This window comes from Mastacembelus armatus, chromosome 17, assembly GCF_900324485.2.
Source record: "Mastacembelus armatus chromosome 17, fMasArm1.2, whole genome shotgun sequence".
NCBI classification, from domain to species: Eukaryota; Metazoa; Chordata; class Actinopteri; order Synbranchiformes; family Mastacembelidae; genus Mastacembelus; species Mastacembelus armatus.
This window is the reverse complement of record NC_046649.1, coordinates 9,075,187-9,091,413: the sequence shown is the minus strand read 5'-3', so window position 1 is coordinate 9,091,413 and position 16,227 is coordinate 9,075,187. Positions and strand designations below refer to the sequence as shown.

Genomic DNA, 16,227 nt, shown 5'->3' with positions numbered 1-16,227 from the left:
AGTCAACACGGAACTAAATTTCAGGTTCATGTCCCTACACGGCTGTTGTTAAATGAAACGTGAAAGCTTAAAGACAGTAACAGCTGAACTAGAGCATTAATGTGTGAAGTTCAGTTTGTGTGCTGGTTCATGGCAGTACGTCACGTCCAGCTCCCAAAGACCAAAGTGTTCGATGAAACAGTGGAGATGTTTCTCTTTCTTCCATTTCCGCTTTCGCCGTTAGAGTTTCCGGTAGCTTTGCTGAGGTTGTTGTGCGTGGGTAGAGGAGGACTCGTGGACTTCCGTATTGAGCTCGTTAAAACGTGCATGATGGCAGAGCTCCGCCAGCGTCGACCTGACGGTGCGGGCGACACGGAGCCGTCAGCCCGAGCAGCGTCCTCCACAAACAGAGGAGCCGCAGTCCGCTCCGCGATGCTCCTCAGGCTGTCCGCCGCGGGGTTTTACGGCGTCAGTTCATTTCTCATCGTTGTTGTCAACAAAAGCGTCCTCACCAGCTACAGGTAAAGGTCGAGCACCTTGACGGCTTCAGGCTGACAGATGGATTGCATGCATGCATCTTTATTGAGTTATTAAAATTGTTTCCATTTAATGGAAATATTTTTGACCTTTGGTACCTCAGTCAAAATTGTACTTTAACACAGTCATTTGTCAAATTTGTGTCTCCACTTGTCATCATGTGTTTATTTAATGTCGCTCTATGTTCAGGTGGCAGGTAAACAGTTTACTTATATATTGTTTACCTAAATCTTTCCAGGTTATTTCACAGAATATCACAATCAGACCTAAATAAATAGAGTATGAAGGTGAAACAGTTTGACCTGCAGATTAAAAAGCAGACTTTTCTTGCATTTATTTTGCGTTTTTGTATCATTTTCCTCATTGTCAACTGTTCCTGCCACAGATTCCCATCGTCAACATGTGTTGGAATCGGCCAGGTGAGTGTTTCTGAGGTGACACCTCACTGACACCTGATTTCTCAGCAACAGAGCCTCACACCGCACGCTGTCTCCCTGCTTCTGTCACGTCACAGATGCTGGCTACAGTTGTAGTCCTGAGGATTGGGAAGATGCTGGGTGTCATATCATTTCCAGATATGAATGTCAGTATACCACGCAAGGTGAGGACAGATGTGCTTTAAACCCACAGTGATTATGCAGCAGATCTCACGTTAACCAAAGATTCAAACTAAACTCTGTAATGATTCATATGCAATATTCTCTGTGTTTCCAGATGTTCCCGCTGCCCCTGCTTTATGTTGGAAATCAAATATCAGGACTGTTTGGGACGCAACGGCTGAAGTAAGACCTTTATTTCTTTGGTTGTTGTGACACAGCATTTCACTAAGAGTTGTCACAATATATGAAATTGTTTTTCCTCCCCTAGTTTACCCATGTTTACAGTTTTGAGGAGGTTCGGGATTTTGCTCACCATGGTGTTTGAGGGAGTCTTGCTGAAGTACGTTCAACTTTCTTCTGCACCATTTAACCAAAATGTTCTTGCACCCGCAAATGAATGTTTTTAATGACTTCGATCTGTTGCCTTCGCTGACAGAAAGACTTTCTCAGCGTCCATTAAAATGACAGTGTTCACCATGATCTTTGGTGCGTTTATTGCTGCCAGGTAAGGCGCTCGCTTTCACTGCAACCTTTAATGTTGACTGTTATCTGTTTCCCAGACGGTCTGTAAAAACACGTATCTCGTTCCTAAACCTGTTGTGTGTTTTGTAGCGCTGATTTAGCTTTTGACCTTGAAGGATACGTGTTCATAATGCTGAACAATGTTCTGACGGCGGCCAGCGGGGCTTATGTCAAGCAGAAACTCGACTCGCAGGTGAGCAGAGCAGCTCATCGCACCACCTCATAGATTGTTGCCTTTTCCTCTACTTTGACTTAGTAAAACATTATATACTGCTGTTCCCACAGGAGCTGGGGAAATATGGGCTTCTGTACTACAATGCTTTGATTATGATTTTCCCTACTGTGGCCTACGCATACTACTCAGGGGACTTGGAATCGGTGAGTCCATTGTTCTAGCACAAATTAGTATGTGTAATGTAGTGAGGTGGTGCTGAAGATCTCTGCTGTCTCTGTGTGTTTGGGCACAGGGGCTGGATTATACTGGCTGGTCTGATCAGTTGTTTGTGGTGCAGTTTGTGCTGTCCTGTGTCATGGGGTAAACACGATATCCAGCTCCCACTCCCATCATTTTTAAGTAAATCCCTCATCGCTGCTTTTGTCTAATTCTGCTTTAAATCTGTTTTCCAGCTTCATTTTAATGTACTCCATCCTGCTGTGCACTCAGTACAACTCAGCACTCACCACCTCCATTGTGGGCTGCATTAAGGTAAGTTACACGAAGCTGCTCGCGCTCTCCACTGATAAGATTCATATATGCAGATGTGTGCAGTGACTCTGATTCCTGCAGAATATTGTTGTGACCTACATTGGAATGGTGTTTGGTGGAGACTACATATTCACCTGGACTAACTTCATAGGTCTAAACATCAGGTAAGATTAACATTTAAAGAATGTTGGGAAATGTTGTTTCCTGTTTGGAGAACATTTTGTGATCAGTCCCCCGCCCCCACAGCATTGCTGGGAGCCTGGTGTACTCCTATATCACCTTCACGCAGGAGCAAGCAAGCAAAAACATCTGAAAATCCAGCGAATCAAAACCTTTGCTCTAATTGTTTCCAGTGGTTTTATTAGTACAGGCAGGCTGGAATACAAAATAGAGATGCTTCAGATTTTTGTGTCAAATTGAATAGAAAAGGTGTTGGGTCCTGATCTAACACTGGGCATCCAGATTATATTGTCTATGTACTGCAATGTATGTGGATACATGTTTGTTCGTCATAGTTGTCAAATGTTTTACAATCATTATGTATTTTCTGCCACATGTTCTGTGCTGCAATGATAGACATTTATTTTTATAGGACAAAGTGCCTTAACTGTTTTATAATTATTTTTTTACTGATCTAGTCTAAATGATTTTTATATTTGAAAAATGTAAAATAGATCATTTTTTTTGGTTCTGGTACCCTGACTCATAACTCTTTGAATGAACATATGGCATTGTATAGAGAAAAAAAAAAAAAACAAAACGCTAAAAAGCGTGAACCTAGCAAATGTAAATGTTAATCAAAAAACTGTGACTTGGACAGTCATAATGCAACTCAACTTCATTAATACATTTATTAAATATAGCCAATGTTATTCTATTCATAGCCAGTCTTGGAATACATTTTTATTCATGTTGTAATTTACAGAAAAAAATAAAAAGCATAATTGTCAAAAAAGGAAAAAAAAGACTAAATGGTCAACATTATTTGAGACAAACTTATCTTAATCTGTGACTGTAAATTCAAAGCTGGAGTACAACGTAAACACTTAAGTATTAAGCTGAACAGCTACTGTACCAAAAGAAATGAAGGTCTCCCAGGTTAAACCCCCGTGTGAACCTGGTCTGTCACTGCTCTGATGCCACTTAAGGACAAACAGTCAAACCAAAGGTAAGTGACACACTCGACTACAACATGAAGCTTTTTATGCACATAACGAGGCTCTGCAACATTTCAGACTGAGCAGAGTCATGCCAGAAGGGAAAGAGCAGAGGAATGGCTACTCTTTTATTACATCCATCTCACAGCAACAGTGGCGAAAGGTTTCTCTGCAAAAAAAAAAAAGCAGTCTACAAGGAAGACCGGAAAGTACAGAGATGAACACACATTTATAAAAGTGTACCAACTGCTGAAGGTAAGAAATCTATACAAACTTTACATAAAAATCACGGACGTTCTGTCTAGTAAAAACAAAGCGGTGAGCAAAGCACTGACTGTGAAAATCCAAAAATACAGCGATCTTCTACGTGATGAGTTATAATACAGGACATCACTGATGTCGGCTGCTTTACACAAAACAAACCTCAGGGGGGGCTAACCCGTTGGTTCATTTATCATGATCAAACAAACAGCTGTGACAGAGGCCAGAGCAGGTTCAAAAGTAAAGGAGTGGAAATGTAAATCTGCTGGCTTTTGTCACCACTCCTCCTCAATAAGGATGAGAAACATACAATCAAAGTGCCAGTGCACTGGCTGTCACTTTGCCTCTTTTTGACAACTTAAGCACAAAATTGTTTAAAACATCCCATTTCAGCAAATGCTTAAACAGTAATTACCCATCATAGATTTGTTTTTGTTTTTTTTGTTAAAAAATATAAATATCTCTGTATAAAAAAATATCACAGGTGATTTTTTTTTCTTTGAGTACAAATAGAAAAAGGAAATTCTTGGCAAATTTTGTCCGTCTCCAAAAAGGGAATAAAGACGATGTGTGGAGATGTTTTATAGGACATGATGGAGCTGTGGTACTTTGGGATGAGCTTTGCAGGCAGATGGTACATGGATAAGGTGGAGGGACAAGGGGGACAGGGCAGCCACTGCCCATCCTGGATGACTAGCTGCAGTTTGGTTGATTCTTCGAAGTGTGACTTTCAGTGACCTTTGACCTTGTTTTAGAGTGAGTCTTTGCTCCCAGGCCATCAGTGTCCATCATCTTCATCCTCCCTACCCCATACCTCTGCACAAATATGGGGAAGCAGGGGCAAGTTTTTCACCTCATATCAGCATCTATTAGTCAGTTTCACAGAGCTGTGGAGATTTCAGTTGTTCTGTGTTCTGGATGGTTCCACCTCACTTTGACCCACAGGTTCTGCCTCCATCCTGCACCTCTTGGCCGGTCTGTCGTTTGCCACCGCTGCCATGTCTCTGTGCTGTAGCTGAGGCTCCAGAGAACCATTTCTGTCGTGGCTTGGTGCAGTGGGTTGGCTGCAGCCATTAGAGTTGCTGTCCGAAATGGAAGGGGAAGCTTCCACTTGTTGATGGGAGGGACCGTTAGACTCGGTTTTGACTGGATTTGCTGGGCCTAACTGGGCTCCGTCTGATGGATGGCTCGAATTGTGGCTTGCAATCCCTGTCAAAGACAAAAGTGATTGGTCTGATGTATTTCAAAGGGTTAGATCACCTTTACTGAGCAGATTCTGGGATGTAAGTCATATTTCTGCCTTCGTCTATAAACATTAATTCAAAAGAAACCATTATTTCCTAGGAAACAGCCCCCAGTGATTGTAGATATCTAAAAAGTGAAATGTAGGGGGCTGGCAATTACAACCTGGGAAAACTAAACTGATGGTAATGAAGACAAAAAAAGAGGTTTAAATGTGAAAAAGAAAAACATCTGAGCTGTGAGTGCACATAATTTGTATTCGTTAGCTCACCGTTCTGACTGCTGCTGTCCTCCCTCTCAGAGTGGCTGGTGCTGCTACTTGAGGTGGTGGGAGGAGGCGATGCCGCCCTGCTGGATGTTGCACTCTCTGTCTCATCCAGTAATCTGTCCATGTAGTCTCTAATGACACACAGCAGCACACAAAATGTTACACACAAGCTCAGCTCCTGATATACCTCAAGACAACCAAATGTGTGGTCAGGTCTGTCATTATTCCAACCTAACAGGGTTTTTAAGTGGCTACTAGTTCCAGTGTAATACTGAACACTGGTTTTTATTATTCCAAATCTTATTATTCCTTTTGAGTACAAGTAGTCAGTCCCAGTCCTTTGCTGTGGGTTAATGCAGTGCTGTAATTGCCAGGGTGGTGTCATAAGTTACCACATCCAGGAGGTATTCTATACTTTTTCTGGTTTCCATTAACCAGGTTAAAGTTGGCTTGAGCAAACAGGTTAGTTCCAGTACTGACAGCTTGATCTAAGATTTGATTCTGGCTTCACTGTTGGACAAGTCCTTTGGCTGGAATAACACACTGGACTATTTTTATAGCTTGAACATGGCACTACATTGTTATAGTACACCTACAGAGGGACAGACAACATTCATACATAACTAATTTAACTAATTTCTAACATATCAGGTTAAGATTTCCTACTCAGTGATCCACCTTGTCTTTGCACAGCACCATAGGCTGTATAAAACGATGTAAGACTCCCCATGTTTCCTCATACAATAATACTTAAGTACTGGAACATTTCAGTATAACATCTGATGTGTATTAAAATAAAAATGTTTTTCTCAATTAACCATGGTTAAGACATCTGCATGAAAGTAGCAAGCAGGACTGCACAGGGGAAGCATACATTTGTTATCAGAGATTAAATCCATGTCTGGGAGAAAACAACAAAGAAGGGTTTCCACACAGTAAATATATGACTTGTACTTAAAGTAATTTCTGAATGCACAACCTTAAAATCTGCTGACATGTCATTGTGATCTCCTATCATCTTTTGTTTTCTTTCATGTTTATCTTCCACGACCATATATAGAAAAAAATAAAACTCACGTCACACCGGGGTGAAGGTTGTATTTCCTTTTCCCAAGTCTGGTTTGCTGTGCAAAGAAATCATAACGCTCAGACTTCTTCCACATGTAATAAAAGGCCACACATTCTCCTACAGACCTAGTTCTCACCTGAAAGATTTAATTCAGCAGACATGAAATGACCATTATTACCACCGTCTGAAGACACAGTAAGTATAATTACAAGCAAGAGACAAATTAAATTAATGTCTGGGAGTCTTCAATATAAGTTGAAAATTCTCACCATCAATACTTAATCAATATACAGTATGGTCATAACATGGTTAATGAATGTGGCTTTCAGACACTTTTCTTACCTTGTTGGCCTGTATTAAATGAAAGTCTTTCCCATAAGCTTTTAATCCTTGTTCAAAGTTTCTACATTCCTCTTCAGTCCAGACAGATAGTTCTTCTGTTACAGAGAATATGGGCATTAATGTTGCATCCGCATTTAGATTAAGTTTTTTTTTAAGATAAACTTCAAATGATCCAAATATAGATCAGCCACGAAGAACCAGAGAAAAGTGACAATAAAATGACAAACACATTTTAGAAAGTCTGCTTACCTCTGGCTGCTTTTACATTAAACCTAAGTCTTCTTAAAGCTTCTTCTGTGTCAAAGTCACATTTCACCAGTTCATATAATGCCTACAGGGAAAAGATCACATTCACATTAGCTGCATGGAAGACTGTAAATCCATAATGCATTAAGACTAATTTTATTTTACTTTGTTTGGCCTTTATTTAACCAGGTAAGTCAATTGAGAGCCAATTCTCATTTACAAGAACGACCTGATTTTTTTTATGATGCTGGTATTATTCTGAATGTCTTACTGACGTCAAAATATTCCATGAAAAGAAAATGTATTAGTCCGTTCTTAGATATTTTTGGCTCCTCAAGTCTGTTGCGTTTAGTGCAAAGCCTATTTGCTCTTAACCAAGATGTGATTTTTTTATTTTTATTTATTTTTTTTTTAAAAAAAGCCTACAGCCTATGGAATTGTAGTTTTTTGAAATGAAATACTGCATTTGATGGGGACTATTTTCAGCTGCGTGTTATTACACGTTTGTATGGCAGCAGAAGGATGTATGTGGAATCAATTTAAAATAAGTGTCAGTGTTCGTCATAACAAAAAAACTTACAAATAAGCTAAATCAGGCTTTATATATACCCGCAATCCTGAGTGCAATATATTCATTTACTGGGACAGTAAGGAAAAAAGGTAGCCAATGGTACAGATGCTACAGATGTGATTATCTCACCTGTTCATTGTCTTTGATATGAGATCCCTCTGGAATTGCATCCACTCCCTTCTCATCACCTGTTCGCCTCGATGCCTCTGTCAAGAATTCCACTACTTTGCCTTCAGGAAGACACTCTGGGTTCCACAATAACTGGTCATCATTTTCATAAACTACAGGACAAATTTACAGAGAACAGAACAAACCTCAATCTTATATCAACTTTAATTTATTCTACGTATCCAATGCGCAACCCATAAAGGGTTAAGACTTAAATGTGTTGATGTTAACAGGAAAAACAAACCAGCCAGCTCACCTTTTTCATTGTCTTTATATTTACACAGGCCAACAGGTGTTTCTGCCTGATACATGGAGCCCACCATAATCTCCTGTTGGCCGTAAACACAGTTAAGACTGAGCATAGACTTGGGACCAAGTAAATCATTACTTTACATTATAGACAGGAGTCCAGTTCAACTGTATTTTTTTCTTTGCATCATAGAGACACACATTATCTGCATACATTTGGATTTTCGTAACATATTATTCCAATGTAAATAAAAGCATCTGTATTAGAGGTTCAGTATGTTTCTGAGCGCCACACTTTTTGAAGCCATGAATACAACACATTGATAGTTGTCTATTTCTAAAAGTCAAAAGAATTAACCAAATTGATAAGGCATATTCTGACATAAATAAGAAGGCTTTGTGTAAATTAATCCGATGTAGGTGTTAAATGATTAAAAAATACATGCTTTCTTCTTCTGATAACAGGGCCTTGGTGGGGAAAGTAAAAGTCCCCCTGTAATCTGACTGATGAGTTTTTTTTTTTTTTTTTAAACTGGTATTGCGGGAGACCTGAGAACTGGAGTGGGAGACCTGCGACAAAACTGCAGTATTGTCTTAATCACTCAGCTATCAGGGAGCTCTATGAATAAATACCTACCTTTTTCCAGTCTTCAGATGGAACATAGTCCTCATCTTCATCTGACTCCTCTTCTGCATCATTATTACCTAAGGCACAATGTGATGTCCACTTAACCAGTTATATCTCACAAGAAAATCTGCAGTGTTTTTTAGTAGAGACAAATAACATACAGAAGTAAACAGATACAAAACTGAAGAAGAGAAGACACATACTTTCAAAATACATTAATTTCTGGGGACGAATAAGTTCTGCTGTGCCAAGCGATCTGACTTGCCGTGTGCGACACTCAGATGTTGCCTGAGCCTCATCCCTCTGTCCTGATGAGTTCTTCACAACCTCACCCTAAAACACACCAAAACAAAAGGTACAAAATGACATAGGAGACTCAACACTACAAAAGTTACAGCTATAACTCCAGCTTTGAGACAACTGAGAGCGCACAAGGGGCTTAAAAAAGTGACACTATGGTGGTCGTATTTCCGCTGGACCGATCAGTTTGGTCTGGGACGGATTTGTTTGCCAATATAATTCTTACATATTTATTAGATAAGTTACATCTGAATGAGCCATGAGAGATGCTGTAGCCCTCATCTCAATGTTCTCTCTCTCATGGAAAAAAAAAAAGATACTCCTCAGTATACTTGGCACTTGGCAGTGTGGCATCATGAACTCTGGAGAAATGGCTCTGGAGGGATGTCAGAACCAAAGGTTGGTATTTCTTCAGTTGTCTCTTTTCAAAGTCGAGCATCTTGCTCTCTATACCTTGCTTTATGCTTTCTATACCTTTAGCTTAGAATTTGACACCTATGTTGAATGGACCAACCTGAACCCACAGCCAAAGCTGGTTAGTTTACATCCCTGACCTCCCAACTATCCTCTACTACTAAGGGAAACACTGAGATCTGTCCTTCTATAGCCCAGTTGCCCAGCTCTTGTCTTGTTGCTGCTCTAACAAAAGATTAAAGGGTACTCTAACATGCACAAGGTCAATGAAAGTAATTATTCATTAACAACAACTAGGTGTAGCGTGAATACAGGTTACCTCATTTCGTTTCAACTCGCCAGTGCTTCTACTGCTTTCATCATTGTCAAGGTCCTCTTCTTCGTCCTCTTCCTCATCATCATCATCATCTTCCTCTGGCTCTTCCTCTTCTTCTTCATCGTCATCTGCTGGTGAACCACCCCCATAACCATAGAGACTGAGCAGCTCATGAATGGGCATCTCTCCTTCCTGTGTTATAAGATACACACACTTCTGAACCATAGGAGAGAAGCTCAGGAAGACGCTAACCTTTAAGTTTTTATCAGGCAAGGCTGTCAAAACCAAATCTGTGCTCAGAGACTGAAACTCACCCGTGCAAGATCTTCAATCTCATTGGCATTAGTCTCATCTGCTGCTTCTAACATCTCCTCTTCCTCCAAGGTACGTTCATCGTCAAAGTCATGGACAAGCATGTCTGCTGATGGGTCGAAATCATGGTCATCGGAACCTGCTGAACCTCCTAAAAAAAAAAAAAATCCCAAAAATTAAACAAAAACTTTTATTTAAGCTCTTTATGAACAAATCCATTAAAATATTTAGGTTATATACTGTGCAAGTAGAATGCATATATACTCTGGCATAAGAACAGGTGATATGAATCTTATCTACTATCATGATATTGTAAAATATATACAAAATTCTGTTAAAACTCTTAGAGTTAAAATACCCATGTGAGAATTTTAGTTTTAATAATCAATGCTCTTTAAATCTGCAATCACCATGAGTGAGTCATACTTATTTAAAGCATTTCCCACAATGGAAGAGCTATTAAAGGGACTGATACCAGGATATAAACCCTCTCAGAATGTAGTCGATTATATATAATCTTACCACCCTATCTGAGCATGAATAAAGAAATTGCAGATATATTCACATGGATCTGTCTGGTAGTCACAAAATAAGCATTTTATATTATTAAGATAATCATGTCTAAAACATTTTACTGTTTACAAACAAATATGGTGTAAACATACCATCAGCAAACGTTTATCATACAAATGGACTACTGTTTTTTGCATGTGCATGAAGTATTAAAATGACTACGTATTAGATGCAGGTTGAACAACAGCTTTCAAACCTGTGCTGTGCAAACAAACAACAGAAAGGCTACAGATTGATGTACCTGGGCTCGAATTCCCGACGGAGGGCTGGAAAACAGAAAAGATGAACATAAATAAAGTTAAACAGCAGCTTCAAAGGCAAACATGTCACTGGATGTACAAAAAGAAACGCTGCATATAGGCAACATATTCACACTGCAGTGCAGGGGGGGGGGGCATTTCTAGGAGTTTAAGAAAAAGCGCGCCCGACCTTGTGCCGTAAGTACTGACTGCAAAGAAACAAAGAAGCTTATCAACACTTCCTGCGGGAATATGCAGGACGCAGCTCAGCAAAGTAAGCCCAGAGGACCAGAGGTGTTTACCGCCTGCTCTCTCTCACTGCGCTTCTTACGATCATTTACTCATCTGGCTAACTTACATTACAACTTAAAAGCTAATTCTCTTTAACTAACACGTTCAAGTTACGCTTAGTCTAAACCGCAGATTGTGTCCCCAAAACAACACCTAAACAACGCGTAAGCACTCTGAATGAAAAGCGTAAACGGGGAGAGTGAAGTGTTCTTTAACAAAACCGCCAAGTGCCGTCGCTAACCCTGCCAGGGCTAGCGCAGCTAATCTTAGCTAAACCCGAAGTTTACTAAACATGTTTGTGTCGAGAAATAGCCATTATCTAGCAACGCAAACAACCGCTTCTTAATTTGACGTATTCGAGCTACAACACACAAACGATGTGCACATTCGACTGAACGGACTAGCCTGCGTTATAAATTTATTTTTTCGGAATATTTATTTCACTTTCTTACCTCCGCCATGTTTGCAATCCTGCAGGGTCACGTCAGGGGTCAGAAAAAGTTCCCGGATGTGGAGCCCCGCCCACCTGCAGTATCAAGAATATACACGGCGAGGAGCGTGTTATTATGGGATTTATGTCATTATTGTATTTTTGTTAAAAACAACAAATATATACAGCTTTTGAAAAGATGTTGTCTGTCCTAGATCGTTGTCTAGAAAATTAAATGTAGGCTCATAACCTGCTTAAAAACAAAAAAATCGCCTAGTTATTATTTTGTTTTTCTCAAGCTTTGTTTGTCCGTATCAATTGGCAGTGACATGAAAAAGGGGGTTTTCTCCAGGTACTCTGGTTTCCTCCCACAGTCCAAAAACATGTATGTCAGGTTGATTGGTGACTCTAAATTGCCCATAGGAGTGAGTGTGAGCGTGTGAGGTTGTTTGTCTCTATGTGGCCCTGTGATGGACTGGTGACCTGTCCAGGGTGGACCCCTGTCTTTCACCCAGAGAGAGCTGGGATAGGCTCCAGCTGATCCCCGTGACCCTGGTTAGGAATAAGTGGGTATAGATGATAGATGGATGGATGAAAGAGGAGAATGCCATATATAAAACACTCTGTCTCCGGGATATTCACCATTAAAATGTAAATGGACATATGGTGTTTGAGGCTTTCAGCTTTATTTTCCCATCATCAGGATCCATAATATTAACCCACTGAGAAAAACTAGAGAAAATATTCTGAACATATCTATTAAAAAATAATGAAACTAGATAAATCAGATAAGAAACAAATTCAAGTTTTTAAGATCATTCAAAGAAAGAAGACTTTTTATTGTAAACCAAACATTCTGCTATAGATAAAACTGAATGTTTGTTAAGAGGACAGAAGTGAGGTGAATGAAGACCTAACATAATGCAACAAGCATCTATCTAATATTAGAAAACCTCATTTAAGCAAGAAGACTTTGGCATCAGCATTGCCATTTACCTGAACAGCCGATTCATTTTAGGTTTATGTTTTGCTCCTTTGTTTTTTTGCTCTTGCAAAACTGCACTTTAACTGGCTGTGTTTGTAAAAACTTAATAAAAAAAAGTTATGTCTTATAAAATAAAAAAGTTGTTTACATATTGTTGAGAGTATTTCCCATCAGACATTTTGACTAATGCTTTGTAGCATTGTATGTTTGCTGATTTGAGTCCATCCCAGGTACCAAATGCGTTTTTTCCCTTGTATTATAAACAAAATGTGTCTCTGTGATGACCGTTGAATATTTACAGGGAGAGAATAAATCAGGACTCATTTGTCTCATTTTACACAACACAGGTGGAAGTAATAACATCAATGATGGCTCAGTTTCACTCATGGTGAGCCATGACAGTGAGCCAGCTTGCACATTACCAGAACTGTGGGACTAAAAACTAAATCGAGTGAGGCATCATTCATGTTTTTAATTGCACCTGTGTTTTTCTATGTCTGCCAAGAAAAGGGTTCATTATTGCTTTAATAAAAACAGCTAAAAAGACACCTGACAGACCCAATACTCACATTGCATCAGGCCCTGAGCTCTGACTGAGTTTAATGATGAGTTTTAGAAATATGTGATACACTAGAATTTTGAAAGATAAAGTATTTAAGATTGTAAAATAAGTAGGAGAAGTTACTGGGACTTCTGTCCACTGGGTGTCAGAGACATGATGCTCATTCAGCAAATAAAATCTTATGTAGAAAATATTATACTGTGACCATCATCTGTGTTGTGAAGTATCATGCTCGTGTTTTGCAAGTAATATAGATGTAATTATAATACAAACTATGTAATTGATATTGGTTATTATCCCCAACTCCAATATGCAGACTTGGGGCAGTAATTATTGTTTTGAAGTTAACTCTATTTCATGACACAGTTCTGTTTGACAAGTGTACTGGTCAATGTAAGTGTCTCTTCTCAGAATCACTGATTTATGTTCATGATAGTGGCCACACACTGCACTATGTTGCTATGTATAGAGCCATCAGCTCAGTTTGTTGCAGGATGGATATCCAAGGCGATCCATTAGGAAACACTTTACTAAATCCATGGTAATAAAAAATGTGCAGTTCAGACATAAAAGAGCAATTCTTGCTCTTTAACATTTACGAAAATGTAGTCAGTTAGTGATCATCGCCATGGCCTAGATTCCCACACATATCCCTAATGGCCAGGGTGACTTCCGTTGTTAAAAACACAAGATGGTTATTGAGATAATTCACTCCACTACCTCAAACAGTGACATCACTGGAGACTCAGCATAAAAGAACTGACTGGCACAGACATTTTCTCAGAATCAACAAAAGAAGGTCTTCAGTGTATAACATCTCTGCAGTATCACATCTTATAGCTCCATGAGATTCCTACTCCTGCTTGCGATGCTGCTCTGTGTGTTGTTTGTAACACAGGTTCAGACAGAGGATAGCAAAAACACAATGAGATTGTGTGGCCGGGCATTTCTGCGGGCATTGGTATACACCTGTGGAGGATCCAGGTGGAGAAGACTGATGGCAGAAGAGGACGCTGTACCAGATGGTCAGTACACAATCACTTGATTTGTGTTAATATACAACTCTAAACCAAATTACAAAATATGAACCTTGATTTGTGGTAAGCAAGGGTTGATATCTCTTCGCAGGCAACAGGGAGCCAAACCTCCTGAAGATGACAGATATGCCAGCCATAGATCGTCAGTGGCGTGACCAGAGCCAGGCTTTAATAACAGTATGCTGTGAACTAGGCTGCCAAAAGAATGACCTCTCCATGCTCTGCTAAAAGGGAACATCCTGAGGAGGTTATCATCTGGCAGCATTAGTTTGAAAAATAATCTGAGGAATGGTTAGGATAACATGGTTTAATTCTACTTGTCTGCATAAATAAAAACAGCATGAATTTGGGTTACAAATGGTTGTTTTATCATTTAATACTTGGCAAAGTAAGCATAGGAAATAAAGAAATCATCTAACAACAGCAATTACCTGTGTAGTTATCAGATTGCATGTTTTTTTTTTCAATGTTTATGATTCACTCCAAGTAAACAGCAAAGACAGTTGCAACACCAAACAGAGAGCTATTTTTAAAAGAGTAAGAGGCAAAAGTATCGTTAGATGCGTCCCACAGACAGCGGCTGCTGATTTGCATGCTCTGCCCAGTGAATTGGCCAATGTGGACCAGGACGACTATCTTATATCTGGGTATCATAAGGTCCTTCACACGGGCTCTTATCACCTTGGAGGATAAATGAAATTAATCAGTCTTGATAAAGCAGATATTCAGTTATTTTAAAGGTGCTGCATGAATCAGCTTTTCATTATCATTTACCTCACATATTGTTTTTGTCATTTTTTGTGACCACTCTACTTCATATTTTTCTTCTTGGAGGTAACTGGTAAGCACATCCTTCAGTATGTCAGTGACAACAGGGACAGGGAAGCGTTTATAAGGTCCTGTGGTTCAAAAGGCAAAACCAATAACAGCACGACAGATTAACATTTACTTTCTGTGTGATTGCTTTGATTCATATGGTAAAGAATCTATATCAGACCACTGTTGTATTAAACAGCAGCATGTGTAGCTGGCGACGATGCTGTGGTGCAGAGTGCTTATCATTAGGGTCAATGGTATCTCACCCATCTGGTAGGTGTTCTCCATTGTCACGACCATCCGAGCATTGTCATCATGGTGTCCTAGTTCGTCCATGTATGACACAGTGCTTATAGAGCTGAAAGCCATTTAAAGAGCAAACCTCCAAATCAACCAATCTGGATTGAAAATGCTTTCTGAGTATCAGGTCCCTCCTATGCCAATCAGGTATGATAAAACGAGGCAGATATACTCACTCTTTAGTCCTGCCAGTAGTTTCTTTGGCCCTTACTCCATGGCTGGCCTCTGAGGGCACTTTAGCTGCCCTCTTCTCTCTTCTTTGGGTTTTGTCTTTAAGCGACTCAGACATGACAGCCCCCCTCTTCTTTAGCTTTCTCTAGCTACAGGATAAACACCACGAGTAACGATAAATAAACTGAGGTTAGCGCAATTATTATCAACATATATACACGGTGCAGTTAGTGTACAGTAGTAACTAATCCAGCACAAACACGTGCATGTTTTCAGTAAAAACCCTTCAGATACATAAATGTAAAACGCTAGCTAGTTAACCTTACATAAGTTAAAAAGTGAGAGGCTAACGTTAAAATGATTCAAACACGGCTAGCTTTTAGGATTAGTTACCGTAATGGCGTTGGCTTCTTGGTAAATAAACAATTATATGTGTAGACGCTAAGTGAAAAATCTAATTTTACAGGACATACTATGTCAGCCCAGACAGAAATATAACTTGAGGAAATTTAACACGTTTTTACCTACTTCACGACCTCTTCAATCGAGTAGTAGCCACATACAGCGTGCTGTCGTCATGGCAACCAGTCATCGGTCAATGGGAGGAGTTTCCATGGTTTCCATGTAGTGGGTCTCGTGAGACACGTGAATCTCGTTTCTTGTAACAAAAGGTTATCAATGGATAATTTACCATTTATCGGTCAGTGAGTGTTGAATGCACGGCCACAGAGCTGAGCTATTGTTGTGGCTTTCTGTAAACCTTTATTCTGTTTACCGTTCCCTCAATCAGCCATTCATTCCCTTTGCCTCATTTTCAGCAGTGATCGTAATCAACAGTAAAAGTCATGAATCGGGCTATAACTTATTTTTTTACTAGTATTATTATTTTATTATTATTATTTTATTATTTTCATTACTGATTAGTCTGCAAATTATT

At 39.5% G+C, this 16,227-nt stretch overlaps 3 protein-coding genes across 6 annotated transcripts; 1 reads left to right on the top strand and 2 right to left on the bottom strand.

The window, feature by feature from the left end:
* Nucleotides 1-6: 6 nt before the first annotated feature.
* Nucleotides 7-3,334, top strand: LOC113133758 (UDP-N-acetylglucosamine/UDP-glucose/GDP-mannose transporter-like). 2 transcript variants are annotated; one of them, XM_026312628.2, is made up of 12 exons: nt 10-500; nt 902-935; nt 1,031-1,117; nt 1,231-1,298; nt 1,384-1,455; nt 1,552-1,620; nt 1,728-1,830; nt 1,923-2,015; nt 2,105-2,172; nt 2,265-2,343; nt 2,425-2,507; nt 2,590-3,334. In XM_026312628.2, the coding sequence occupies exons 1-12, from the start codon at nt 100-102 to the stop codon at nt 2,654-2,656; spliced, it is 1,224 nt and encodes a 407-aa protein (XP_026168413.1). In that variant the 5' UTR covers nt 10-99; the 3' UTR covers nt 2,657-3,334. The 2 variants fall into 2 exon arrangements, 1 of the variants encoding a protein (XP_026168413.1); XR_003296013.1 differs by lacking the exon at nt 2,105-2,172 and having other exon boundaries at nt 7-500; nt 2,590-2,645.
* Nucleotides 3,227-11,490, bottom strand: mier1b (mesoderm induction early response 1b, transcriptional regulator). 2 transcript variants are annotated; one of them, XM_026312626.2, is made up of 13 exons: nt 11,442-11,490; nt 10,701-10,725; nt 9,889-10,037; nt 9,578-9,766; nt 8,748-8,877; nt 8,554-8,621; nt 7,924-7,996; nt 7,629-7,780; nt 6,932-7,013; nt 6,683-6,777; nt 6,349-6,476; nt 5,275-5,402; nt 3,227-4,970 (listed from the first exon to the last, which is right to left on the bottom strand). In XM_026312626.2, the coding sequence occupies exons 1-13, from the start codon at nt 11,448-11,450 to the stop codon at nt 4,660-4,662; spliced, it is 1,539 nt and encodes a 512-aa protein (XP_026168411.1). In that variant the 5' UTR covers nt 11,451-11,490; the 3' UTR covers nt 3,227-4,659. The 2 variants fall into 2 exon arrangements, with proteins under 2 accessions (XP_026168411.1, XP_026168412.1); XM_026312627.2 differs by having other exon boundaries at nt 6,349-6,395.
* Nucleotides 11,491-14,295: 2,805 nt separating this feature from the next.
* Nucleotides 14,296-15,870, bottom strand: dynlt5 (dynein light chain Tctex-type family member 5). 2 transcript variants are annotated; one of them, XM_026314190.1, is made up of 5 exons: nt 15,819-15,870; nt 15,296-15,439; nt 15,086-15,177; nt 14,778-14,902; nt 14,296-14,684 (listed from the first exon to the last, which is right to left on the bottom strand). In XM_026314190.1, exons 2-5 carry the CDS (start codon nt 15,406-15,408, stop codon nt 14,481-14,483), a joined length of 534 nt encoding a protein of 177 aa, XP_026169975.1. In that variant the 5' UTR covers nt 15,409-15,439; nt 15,819-15,870; the 3' UTR covers nt 14,296-14,480. The 2 variants fall into 2 exon arrangements, with proteins under 2 accessions (XP_026169975.1, XP_026169974.1); XM_026314189.1 differs by having other exon boundaries at nt 15,815-15,867.
* Nucleotides 15,871-16,227: the final 357 nt, after the last annotated feature.